This window comes from Drosophila suzukii (assembly GCF_043229965.1).
Source record: "Drosophila suzukii chromosome 2 unlocalized genomic scaffold, CBGP_Dsuzu_IsoJpt1.0 scf_2c, whole genome shotgun sequence".
NCBI lineage: Eukaryota > Metazoa > Arthropoda > Insecta > Diptera > Drosophilidae > Drosophila > Drosophila suzukii.
The window spans coordinates 23,079,926-23,092,548 of record NW_027255896.1 but is presented as its reverse complement, the minus strand read 5'-3'; the positions used below and the strand labels follow the sequence as shown (position 1 = coordinate 23,092,548).

General features: G+C 42.6%; 2 protein-coding genes across 2 annotated transcripts; both read left to right on the top strand.

The window, feature by feature from the left end:
* Positions 1-1,928: 1,928 nt before the first annotated feature.
* LOC139354362 (uncharacterized) lies at positions 1,929-4,223 on the top strand. Its single transcript, XM_070998585.1, has 2 exons — positions 1,929-2,246; positions 2,727-4,223. Exons 1-2 carry the CDS (start codon positions 1,929-1,931, stop codon positions 4,221-4,223), a joined length of 1,815 nt encoding a protein of 604 aa, XP_070854686.1.
* A 658-nt stretch (positions 4,224-4,881) lies between these two features.
* Positions 4,882-5,601, top strand: LOC139354361 (uncharacterized). Its single transcript, XM_070998584.1, has one exon. The coding sequence runs from the start codon at positions 4,882-4,884 to the stop codon at positions 5,599-5,601; it is 720 nt and encodes a 239-aa protein (XP_070854685.1).
* The last annotated feature ends 7,022 nt before the right edge of the window (positions 5,602-12,623 follow it).

The following is a 12,623-nucleotide window of genomic DNA, read 5'->3' as shown; positions in this document are numbered from 1 at the left end:
GAGGCTTGGGCAGCTTGTGGGCGTAACGAACTTGCGCTTCGTACGATGCTACGGAATCTAAATCTGAAAACTCCAATTATCTACCTTTAATAGTTTCCAAGATATCCGCTTTCATATTTACGATTTACGGCTTGTGGGCGTTAAATTAGGCGTGGCACACAGACGAAAAAAACAGACGGAAATAGCTAGATCGACTCGGCTAGTGACCCTGATCAAGAATGTATATACTTTATGGGGTCGGAAACGCTTTCTTCTACCTGTTGCATACTTTCCGATCCTTATTTTCCGATCTAGCATACCCTTTTAGTCTACGAGAAACGGGTATAAAAACCTTATCACAAAAATTGAGCAGTGTGGGAGTCTATGCGTCTAAGCCTGGAATGAGAGAAACTTTTGCCGGCCGTCCAAGTATCCAATTGTCTGATGGGTGCAATCTTTTAAGTCTTCTTCTGTTAATAGGTTTGGAAAGTGTGACTGTGAGTGTGATTTGTAGCTAGTGGTAGTCTTAGTGATAGATGTACAAACAAGATTAATTTTAAATTTGGTAGTGTTTCTTAAATAGTACGGGGTGTTCAGTCCCACGGTACTTGGTTCGTATACACAGCTGATAGCCCTGCCACCTGAAGACGAAGGTCAGGACATCTGGCAACTCTACAGTGCTTGAGGGAAGAAGAAGAGAACTACGAGCTTCAGCGACGGGAACAACATCGGCTGCTTTTACTTTCGGTCCATTGAGACCCATTTTCATTTGTAAAGTTAATTAATGATCAAGAGTGAAGTGTACGCATTATAAGCTAATAAATAAAGACTAAACTGTTATCTTTGAACTTCAGTCGTACCTACCCCCAAGAGCCCCTCTTACTATGACAGCCGTACATAGCATTCTCGGCACGGCGTCACAACTTAACGTGGTGGCCCATGAAGGGACTCTTGCTTAAAGTTGAAAAATGTCAGTTGGATCTTTCATTTGTTAGTTATAACGCCTAACACCAATCACGCCATCTAACACAAATTGCGATCGTCTCCGTTTGTTCCCCCAACACGTGCTCTCACACCGACAGAGCACAGTCATCAATACGAACACACCCGGTCGGCTGACAGCGCTTCTACACACACACACGGGTGCTGCAAGAAGGCCCGTTATCATTTCGCAACCGGGAAAAAACTCCTACTCAAAGCGGAATCGGAAAACAGTACAGCCTGCGCTCGCGCTGTAGTCAACGTTACGTAAATTCAGTCGTAAGCAGAAGGGAAAGATCACGTGAGTACGGGTGCCTTTTTCGATTTATCAAGCAGAGCTAGCTAGGTTCAAAACAATTCGGTAAAAATTCTCATAAAATGTCTGTTGCATTACACTTGAGAAGGAGTGCCTTCAAAGTCTAACACGTCTGCAGCAGAACTATAAAAAGGATTCCGCGTCTCGAAAAACTGAAAGCTATTATATGAAGCGCCTGCAGCAAATCGAGAGTTTAAACGCAGCCTTTGAGACCACCCATCAAGTAATCATCTGCACCGAGGGATATGCCAAATCGGACTATTACGGCAAGAAGATCGCCGTCAGTTTTGAGGATCTGTACATGGAAACTTATGGCCAACGAATAAAGTTCCCAGTGACGCCGTCCTCAGCCTCGGCACCAACCGCCGTGTCGACGGTTGCCGACGCACGTGTCCACATGCCACAACTGCCAGTGCCCAAGTTTAGCGAAAACTGCGTGGACTGGCCAGGATATTATGACGCCTTCACTCGGTTAATTCATCAAAATGAGCGGCTGGACAATATTCAACGGTTTCATTTCTTCAAGGAATCTCTGCCAGCTGGTCGAGATGGCGATATTCGTCAAATTCCTTTGACGGCCGCTAACTATACGGTGGCATAGGACACACTAATTCAGCGCTATAACAATCCCCGCGTGGTCTTCTCCAACCACATGAACGTGTTGTACCAGTTGCCAAGCCTAAGCAAGGAGAATCCCGATGATATTCGATCTATGATCAGTGCAGTCAATGTCTGCGCAGCCGCCTGTAACACCCTCAACGCGTCACTGCAGGACGGCGATCACTGGCTCGCCCATTATTTGACTGCAAAATTACCGAAAGAAACGCACTCCGCCTGGGAACGTCATCTCGGCAGTCAAACCCACATTCCCTCTTACAAGGATCTCGAACAGTTTCTCAACAACCGGTTAATCACCCTGGACGCCATTGAAAATAGAAACTGTTCGGGCACCAACAAATCTGGATCATCAGTGGATCATCACACAAAACGTATCTCGGTTTATAACACCCACGCGTAACCAAGCCCCCCTGTTCTTCGTTGCCCACACTGCAATGGCAATCATATCCTTCGTCGATGTCCGCGATTCCTAAGCTTGGATTGCTACCAACGTAAGGAGGTCGTGAGTAAGTCAAACCTATGCCTCAACTGCCTGAGCAAATCGCACATGCTTGCCCGCTGTTCAAGTGTAAAGAATTGCTACCACTGTGGACAACGCCACCATTCTCTACTTCATCCGGCAGCGGCGCCAAGCATAACTCAAGCATCCCAACCTTACTCGCCGACCGTATCAACCAGTCAACCACATATCGCTCCGATTATGAATACCGACACCTCACCAGTTAGCCCCCTTGCTAATCCAAACCTCCAATGTTATTCTTCTACAGTCTCCCACGCAACGCGATGGAATATCCTATTAGCGACCGCACGGATTATTGTTTGCCACCCCCAGAGCGGCGCTCAAGCATCAATAACTGCCCTCATCGATCAGGGGTCGGAAGCTACAATAATCTCAGAGCATACCGTCCAAGCTCTCCAACTTCCACGATGCAGAATCCGCGCTTCGATCGCCGGCGTCGGCCAAACTATTGGTCACCGGTGCAACTTTACGGCAAGATTCTGCATCCGAACGTCGCTAAACCCAACGTTCAATCTAGATGTCGACTCTGCGTACGTTCTGAACTCGCTGACCTCACCTCTACCAAACCAATCGTTCTCGCCTCAAAATTGGAAACACATCAACGGACTCCAGCTCTCGGATCCTCTATACTATCGCTCGAAGCGCATAGATCTCATCATCGGAGCCGACCTCATGGCGAGTCTTGACCTTCCGGGAACCCGAATCGGAAATCCAGACGAACCCATTGCACAAAGTTCTCACCTAGGTTGGATGATACTCGGCAAGTTCCAGGATTCAATCCACACATATCATATTCGCTGTCATCAAACCGCCCTAGATACGGAATCGCTTTTGAAGAATTTCTGCAAAATAGAATCTGTCCCAAGCCGATCACTTCACTCTGACGAAGAGCGGTGGTGTGAATCCTTCTTTAAGGAAACGCACACACGTCAACCAAACCGTAGTTTTATGGTAAGACTACCTTTTAAATGGCATTTCGATTCCACAATGGCCCTAGGAAAATCGCCTCAAATCGCTTTAAACAGGTTTCTACAATTAGAGCGGCGTTATCAACGGGATCCAGACAAATGGATTCGCTACAAGGAGGGAATCGAAGAATATTTTGAATTGGGACAAATCACACCAGCAGTCTCTAGTGAGAGATCAACAGTCAGTACCTCCACAAAAACCGGTCGGGTTGAATCCTGCGTTCTTCCTCATCACGCTGTCTATAAAGAAGACAGTCTCACCACCAAACAGCGCATTGTATTCGACGCATCGGAAAAGACCTCAAACGGTCGATCTCTAAACGATGTATTGTCCGTAGGACCCACTCTACAAAATGATCTCCCTGCAGTGTTGCTGAATTGGAGACAGTACAGACATGTTTTCACCGCCGACATCCAGCTCATGTATCGTTGCATCGACGTACATCCAGACGACACGCAGTACCATCGGATTTTATGGCGGGCGGCGGATGGAAACATCAAGGAATACTGTCTGTCAACTGTAACTTTCGGGACCGCTTCTGCACCATTCACCGCCATCAGAGTCGTTCGTCAACTTGCAGAAGATGAACGCGAAAATTATCCATTGGCGGAAGAGGTCTTAAAGCACGAAATCTACGTCGACGATATTCTTTCTGGTGGTCACACGATCTTAGCAGCACAAAACAAGAGCTTACAAATACAGAACGCTCTAAAATCCGCAAATATGGAATTAAGAAAATGGTCTAGCAACGACATAGCGCTCCTAGACAGCATTCCTTCATCAAACCGATGCAATAAAACTTCAAGAGGCTGGGACAGCTCTGATACAGTCAAAACCTAAGGAATGCATTGGTTACCTAACCAAGACTGTTTCACCTACAAATTGCAAGCGAGCATTCCCACGGGTTCAACCAAAAGAGAAATTCTTTCGAGCATCGCCAGACTTTTCGACCCCTTAGGATTAATCGCTCCTATTCTCATTTCAGCAAAATTAATTCTAAAGGAAGTCACAGTGGCACACCTACATTCCGAGAACGATCGCAAGCACTTAGGGTGGGACAACCCAGTGCCCAGTTCCATCGCTAACAAATGGAAAAGGTTCCGTGTCAATCTGGAGGACATCAGCAAAATCCGAATACCTCGCAGCGTATACGCCAGACTTTAGCCATGATATCCAGTTGCACGCTTTCTGCGACGGGTCCACACACGCCTACGCAGCGGCGGTTTACATGCGCATACCCCAACCGGATTCATCGTTTTATACCACTCTCATCACTGCAAAATCCAAAATCTCTCCAACGAAACCCCTCACGATCCCGAGGACCGAGTTATGCGGCGCTGTACTGGCGACCAAACTAACTAAATGGGTATTAGCAAACAATCGTTGGAAAAACGCTCAAATCTCCGTCACATACTGGACGGACGCCACTATCATTCTCCACTGGATCAAAGAAGATGTTACTAGATGGAAAACGTTCGTCGCCAATCGCGTTGCCTATATGGACCACAGCGATTCAAACCAATGGAAACATGTTCCCACGGCGGATAATCCAGCAGACAGCGCCACAAGAGGACTATCCCCATCAGAACTCTCCATCTTTGATCTCTGGTGGCACGGACCATCATGGTTGAGGCAACACTCCAGTGAGTGGCCGGACACAGAGGTACTGAACATGAAATTTGATGAGCAGTGCCTAGAAGCAAAATCTATTCGGATTCGTTTGCACACCACCCAAGTAGACATTAGTATCATTGAGCGGTTTTCGACTTACACCAAACTCGTTCGAGTCATAGCATATATACTGCGCTTTTGTCGCAACACTCAATCGAAGAAAACCAGATCTAACAGTCAGCTGTCGCCGGAGGAACTGGACAATGCACTTCGCTGCGTCGTGAAAATAGTACAAGCCGAAACCTTTCAATCCGACATGCTCGCGATCCTCGCAGGAAATCTTCAGCCTCCGAAGAGCATCCTAAGAAATCTCACTCCCTTTCTTGACGACGGCTTCTTACGCGTTCGCGGTCGTCTCAAACATTCCAACCTTTCTTTCGATCGCAAGCATCCAATCATCTTACCGCAGCGTCATTTCTTTACAGAGCTGGTAATTCAGAACTCCCATCAAGCTACCCTGCATGGCGGCGCTCATCTTACTCTAGCCCACACGAGGAACAAGTTCTGGATTCCAAATGGAAGACAAGCCGTCCGAACAAACCTTTGAAAATGCATCACGTGCTTCCGCGCGTCACCGAGCATCGGAAGTCAATTGATGGGCGACCTGCCGGTACACAGGGTCAACCCACCGAACCGCCCATTCATTGCGACCGGCGTCGATTATACCGGGGCAATCGAAATCGTCTGCTTGGCTACAAAAGCAGTTCACCTAGAAGCAGTTACCGTACTCTTGTCGGAACACTTCCTACTAGCATTTTCTCGTTTCACTGGTCGCCGAGGACCAGTTCAACATATGTATAGCGACAACGGAACAAATTTCGTTGGCGCCAATAAGTTATTAGCAAGCGCACCACAGGCGTATCGCGACCACACTACGTGTCCTACATGGCATTTCACTCCGCCATACTCCCCAATTTCGGAGGCCTTTGGGAGGCCGGGGTCAAATCCGTCAAGCATCACCTAAAAAGGATTGTCGGAAGTCACAAGCAAACTTATGAGGAACTCGCAACGGTGCTCATCAGGATTGAAGCTTGCCTAAACTCTAGGCCACTTTGTCCGCTAACAGCTGATCCAAACGACTTAAAAGCTCTCATGCCGGCACACTTTCTCATTGGTGACATCCTGCTCGCACCTGCCTACTGTCGCCCTCAAAGCTCGTCGTTCCGTGAGCAATTTCTGTCTCATCAAAATTTGATCCGTCAGTTTTGGACGCAATGGAGCCGAGATTGGCTGTCCAATCTTCAGACGCGCCCAAAATGGTGTCAGAAAAGGAGAATTTTGAAATGAATGAATTAGTACTCATCAAGGACGATCAACTGCCTCCATCGCAATGGCCGCTCGGCAGAATTATTAGTCCCCATCCTGGAGAGGATTCACTCGTTCGAGTTGTAACACTAAAAACAAAATCAGGCAGTCAAAAACGCTCCATCTCCAAGCTTTGTCGCCTGCCGATCTCATGCTAATATGAACCAGCTGTTGCTCCCTTGGTATTCAATTGCATCCGTATGTCATTTCTCTTTCTCTTTGTCTTAGCCGCTACAGGTACAAGGGAATTTAGATCCAGAATCCTGAACAACCCATGTATTATGCTGATTTCGCACTGGGGGGCGGCAGTTCAGTCCCACGGTACTTGGTTCGTATACACAGCTGATAGCCCTGCCACCTGAAGACGAAGGTCAGGACATCTGGCAACTCTACAGAGCTTGGGGGAAGAAGAAGAGAACTACGAGCTTCAGCGACGGGAACAACATCGGCTGCTTTTACTTTCGGTCTATTGCGACCCAGTTTTATTTGTAAAGTTAATTAATGATCAAGAGTGAAGTGTACGCATTATAAGCTAATGAATAAAGACTAAACTGTTATCTTTGAACTTCAGTCGTTCCTACCCCCAAGAGCATTCTCGGCGCGGCGTCACAACTTAACACGGGGCGTTTATCAGGTCTTTAAAATTTCGTTTGCCAGGATTTAATTCTTTTTATTGACGTGTTACAGGCAGTGTTCCAGTCTACCCCAATGTAGACTAGGCATTAAAATAACTTTAAAGTTTTAGCCGTGATCGACAATCCATTGTCCGGACAAAGGAGGCATCTCATTTTCCTCGCGCTTTGCGATGTGGAAGCACAAGTAGCACCAATGTGCCTTGAGAGAGATAAGTTGTTTGACATCAGTAACACCCTTTTTTACAAAGGCGGTAGGACGGGGGTCAAAGAAGTACCAGACGCAGTACCAGAAATTTTCTTAATATTTTGGGAGATTCCACATCTATTGCTAGATGTTATTATGCGATTGCTAGTCAGAAAGAAGGCTCCGGTGGAGGAGACTGAGTGTCCATACGATCATTAAAAAGTGGGTTATCAATGTCATCATCAGATAAGAGGGCAAACCCATTTCCATGACTTGAATATTTTCGACCAGGAGAGTCTGACTCCTCAAACCAAATCTCTTTTAAATTTTCTTGCGATGAAGAAGTATCAGCAAGGGATTGTAAATTTCATTTATAATTAAATTTCTGTGACCTACCATACTTGGACCTCTAGACGACCTTGAAAACTCCTTGCTAACACTGACATTTGAATGCTCAATGACAAATATATTGGAAGACGTAGTACCATCACAGTTACCACATAGACGGTTCGCAATAGCTTGATCAGCGGCCAACATGATGAGGACCAGCTGGGAGGCGGCCATGCAACGCAGGCAAGGCCGGCGAGCACGATGCGTTAATGAAGTTCAAGCACGAATGCACAAGAACTTACAAAAAGTTCGATATTTGGTATGGAAATACAACATACAACATTTTTGGAAAAAGTTCTGAGATCTGCTTAGAAATCGTTGATGATAGAGTCGGGACTTCTTCGAATTCTTGTGAAAAAAAGTTTTTCTTGTGAAGTTGCATTGAGTTAATATCCGCGTGCGTTTAGATTCTTTGGTAAAATGAACATGGCAAAGCAATATATAAAGCCATTCAATGGCGAGAAGCGTGCCATTAGTAAATTTAATATTAGGGCTCTATTATCCCAACTCGATGTACTTGGGGTCACTGATTGAACTATGCCTCCTGAGGTAGATGAGCAGCGGAAGAGAGCAGAGCTAATAGAATACCTAGGCGACTCGTTTCTAAGCTTTGCCTCAAGCGACATAACGGTTCGTAAAATTGTATAGAATTTGTACGCGGTGTACGACCGAAAAAGTCTTGCATCGCAGTTGGCAGATCGCAAACGCTCCCTTAAGCTATCGAATGGGAGGTCGCTATTGTCCCATCTTAGCATTTTTGACGATTTGGTAAGTTTTTGTCCGCAGGAGCAAAATTAGAAGAGATCTCTCTCATTACAGAGTCTCTGTCGCACTTGCAGATATCGTTGTCTTCGCAATATGATAGTGTTATCATTGCAAAAATGTTGCTTATCCGTACCATACGGAAGGCATAATTATAAACAGTACCAAATAAATTAAAATATATATTACTTATTTTACGTTACTTCAGCCTAACTTTTTTCAATAATTTGCTACATTTAGCTACCTATTTAGTTTTTATAAAATAAATTTAAATGTAATGCATTTTTTTCGACGTTTTTGCTTTTTATACCCTTGCAGAGGGTATTATGATTTCAGTCAGAAGTTTGCAACGCAGTGAAGGAGACCCCATAAAGTATACATATTCTTGATCAGCATCACTAGACGAGTCGATCTAGCCATCTGTCTGTCCGTTTCTACGCAAACTAGTCTCTTAGTTTTAAAGCTATCGGGCTGAAACTTTTCCTAAAACCTTCTTCCTTTTGCAGGTAGTATATAAGTCGGAACCAGCCGGATCGGACAACTATATCTTATAGTTCCTATTGGAATAATCGGAAAAAAATGAAAAAAATATTTCTTTGGTGTTTTTTAACATATTAACTCCTACGCTTGGAAATATACTTTTTATAATTATTTCTGAATTTCGAAATAAATTTTATCAAAACCGGACGACTATATCATATAGCTGCCATATGAACGATCGGAAAATTGGTGGGAAAATAATATGAAACAAATTATTGCTTCGGTGTTTTTAACATATAACCTCCTACGCTTGGAAAAAACATTTTTGTATTAGTTCTGAATTTTGTATTTAATTTTATCAAAATCGTACGTCTATATCATATAGCTGCCATGGGAACGATTGGAAAATTGGTGGGAAAATAATATGATACAAATTATAGCTTCGGTGTTTTTTGGCATATTATCATACTATTGGGAATGTAATTTGTTGTATTTTTAAATTTAATAATTATAACTGCAAGGATATACAAACTTAGGCTTGCCGAAGCTGGCTTCCTTTCTTGTTTTTTATTAAGAAAAGTAAAAAAACAAATAATTAAATAGTTAGCAGTAAGCTAACTACTTAAATTTTTATGGTCTATTTAGGAATATTTATTTTTATCTTAATATTTGTTTTTTTTTTGTTAATAAATAATAATATTACCTTAAAATTAATAATAACATTTTTCTTTTCAATAAATAATTATTTTTATTTTTATTACTAAATATTTTTTGTTGTTTATTTCTGTTTTTTTTAAATATATTTTATTAAAATTATATTTATGTATATACACTACCTACTCTGCCTCCCTTATGCTAACTAATATACCACTGTGGTAGCTATACGTGGTCTCAAATGTGCGCACAGTGACGCCCAATCAATATGCGTATTGCAATTGGTTGTAGACGAATCCAAATCTAGCAATGAACTAACACCTTTCGCATCTGCTAAAAAATCGCAAATTTTCCTACAGCATCCAGAGATGGAAGAAGGAATAAATTAAAATCTCCTAACAATAAACAATTACTTTTAAAAACGTGTGCCGCTGAAATAAATCCTTAAACTCTGTTTCAAACTTTATCAACGGATAAGTCGGACCTTTATATATAACAATAGTCCCAAAGGAACTGTACTTAAAGATGACAAACTAGTACAAAAGCAACCACATTAACAAAGACTAACATTCTCAAAAAGTTCGCTTCGAATGAATATGAGAACGCCTCTTTTTGGCCGAGCTCCGCTAGCTACTGACTGGCAATCTATTCGTAATGCTGGGGTAAAGCCAGGAATATAATGTGCTTAATTTGAATATATGGAAGCCTCAACGAAGCACAAAAGTGAAGACTTAAGCATTAGCTAATCGGAACATACATCGCTAATGTGGCAGTCCAATCATTTAGTTTTTTAGAAAAAGACATGAACGCTTGGACTATTGAGTGAGCAGTAGTTTAAGGTATTCAGTAACTTAGCGGAACGCATTTCTCGTAGCTCTTTTTCTTAAGCTGAGTCCTAAGCGGATCTCGGAGGGACAAATGGCCCAATGATATAAAGACCTGCTGCACTTGTGGCTCTGCTACAGGCTACATACAGCTCTCTGCATCCCTGGACTAGTGTGAGCCACGACTTTGCTGTACGTAGCTCCTTGACTTTTGTGAATAGTAAATGCTTCTGCAGGTACCACTGGAACTACCATCGGTCAATGGTAGTGGCCTGGCTAGAATTAATCTAAAAGCTCTTGATAATTTTAATAACTGGGGTCCATGAAAGCTTTTGACGGTGACTGCACTTTGATCGTGCACTAATTCCTATGCTTTCATCTAAAAAATGTTTCCAAAGAATATTCGGAGTGTTGGACGTACTGAGATCTATCTCCCTAAGAACACCTGTGGCTCCATTAACGAGACCATTTGATGTATCTACATTGACCGTCATCATATATTTTGCAGTGGTTTTTAAAATGTATTCCCTTGTTAAAACTCCTCACAATTTATTTGCATTAAACCTGCCTGTTCGCCTCGCACGGAGAATAAAGCATAACTAATGCTCTAAAATAATTATTTCTATCTATATTAACATTGAAGGAGCTATATGTAATAATACTCGGCCTATTCCTTTCTCTAATAAAACCACTACCGTCGCGAAGCGCGAAATAAACTTCTCCTAAAATATCATTTTCTTCTTCAGCTTCATTGTCACTATTTGTCCCTTGACGATTTCTTCCCCAGATTTTTGAAAACTCACAATTTGCAGCAAAATCGGCCAGACACAGGTATTCATGCGAATCTGGTCTTTGTTCGTATCTGTTCAGCACACCATTCTGAAAGATGTAAGTGGAATTTTGAGGCATATTTTGCAGGACGCTTGTAGGTCTAAGCATATGAAGACGTTGTTCTGGAGTGAAGGTGTTTACGTGAACGCATTTATTGCTAGTTTCTGACAACGCCAATCCCAGACAACAATATACGGCCTCCTGAGCAAGATTTTGCATTTTGACAAATGCTTGAATTGCCTCTTCGAATGTCATTTGCTGCTTCTCGCATTATCTTTGAAACATCCCTTTGGGATTTATTAATACTCGTATAATTAATTATGTAGCTACAGCAAGCAACAGGGTTAAAATTTAACTGGATATCCATATTTGCCCTTTGCATAGAAATAACGTGTTTATTATAGGCATTAACTTGAATTTCTGCAGATGTTCTCTTCAGAAAAATCTGCGGTTTTTTCAAACTAGACCTAATAGCATATATGTAGTCCTCGTAACTGAGGCTTACCAGATCATGAGAAAGAAAATTTTAAAATATGCTAAGATGGCTAATGAATTCATCTGATTGATCGCGAAGCAAAAATATACGAATTTGTTTAAAGTTTTCGTGGTGAAGAGAAAAGTTTTGAGTTTCTTCAGGAAGTGGCTTCAATATTTCCGTTTGGGGCATTGGAGGATATTGAATACCGAATCGACAAACAGATTGTCCGCGCACCTTTTTAAGACACGAATGCCCGTGCTCATGCTTTTGGTATTCAACATACGGAGCCAAATCTGTGTTTGTAACATCCACAGTTACAAACAGATCAATGAAGGCTATTACACTAGACATAGATTCTTCTTTGTTAAAATCCACTTCCGGAGCGTCATTCAGCCAAAACATACCGTGAACATGAGGTATGCCTCTCTGTTGAAACTCAACTCGCCAATAAAAGGTAGTAACAAAATTACTTCCAAAGATATCCCCAAGTTTTTTTCATTAATTTATAAACTTCCCTATATCTATAGTCAAAATATCTAGCACACGTCACTGGGGCTGTCCTAATCAGGCGCGCCTTTTCCCTAAATTGTAAATTTTAAGCTTTTTCTCCATTTATTTCAATCCTATCTACATTGCGCTTGAGCAGTACTATCAGCTCTGGCCACGTTGTTTCAGCGGTCGACAGAGTTATAAAGAAAGTTGGCAAACCAATCTGGCGAATCATAGCCATGACTTTCTTTTTCTCATATTCCCAGTGAGCAGGAGACGTGCGAACATCCTTAAGAATTCGATATCCATTATCATGACTAATTAAGTTGCCCATAAAATCATCATCAAGCTCGTTAGCAGCTGTTATAGCGCTAGAGGCGCTGCGCTGACGTAAGCAATGTGAAATATTGTTTCGAATTTTAATCAATTTCAACTTCTTATAATTGACGAATAATTTGTCAGTTTTACAACCTCTTCTATCTACGTTCCTAAGTTCGGTCCCAAGTACGGTTGTATAACTCTCTGAAGATGGTCTCT

Coding starts and splice junctions, on each gene's coding strand:
- LOC139354361 (XM_070998584.1), top strand. CDS start 4,882: ATGGACCACAGCGATTCAAACCAATGGAAACATGTTCCCACGGCGGAT.
- LOC139354362 (XM_070998585.1), top strand. CDS start 1,929: ATGAACGTGTTGTACCAGTTGCCAAGCCTAAGCAAGGAGAATCCCGAT. Junction 2,247..2,726: donor CCAACAAATCTGGATCATCA/GTGGATCATCAC, acceptor TGCCACCCCCAG/AGCGGCGCTCAAGCATCAAT.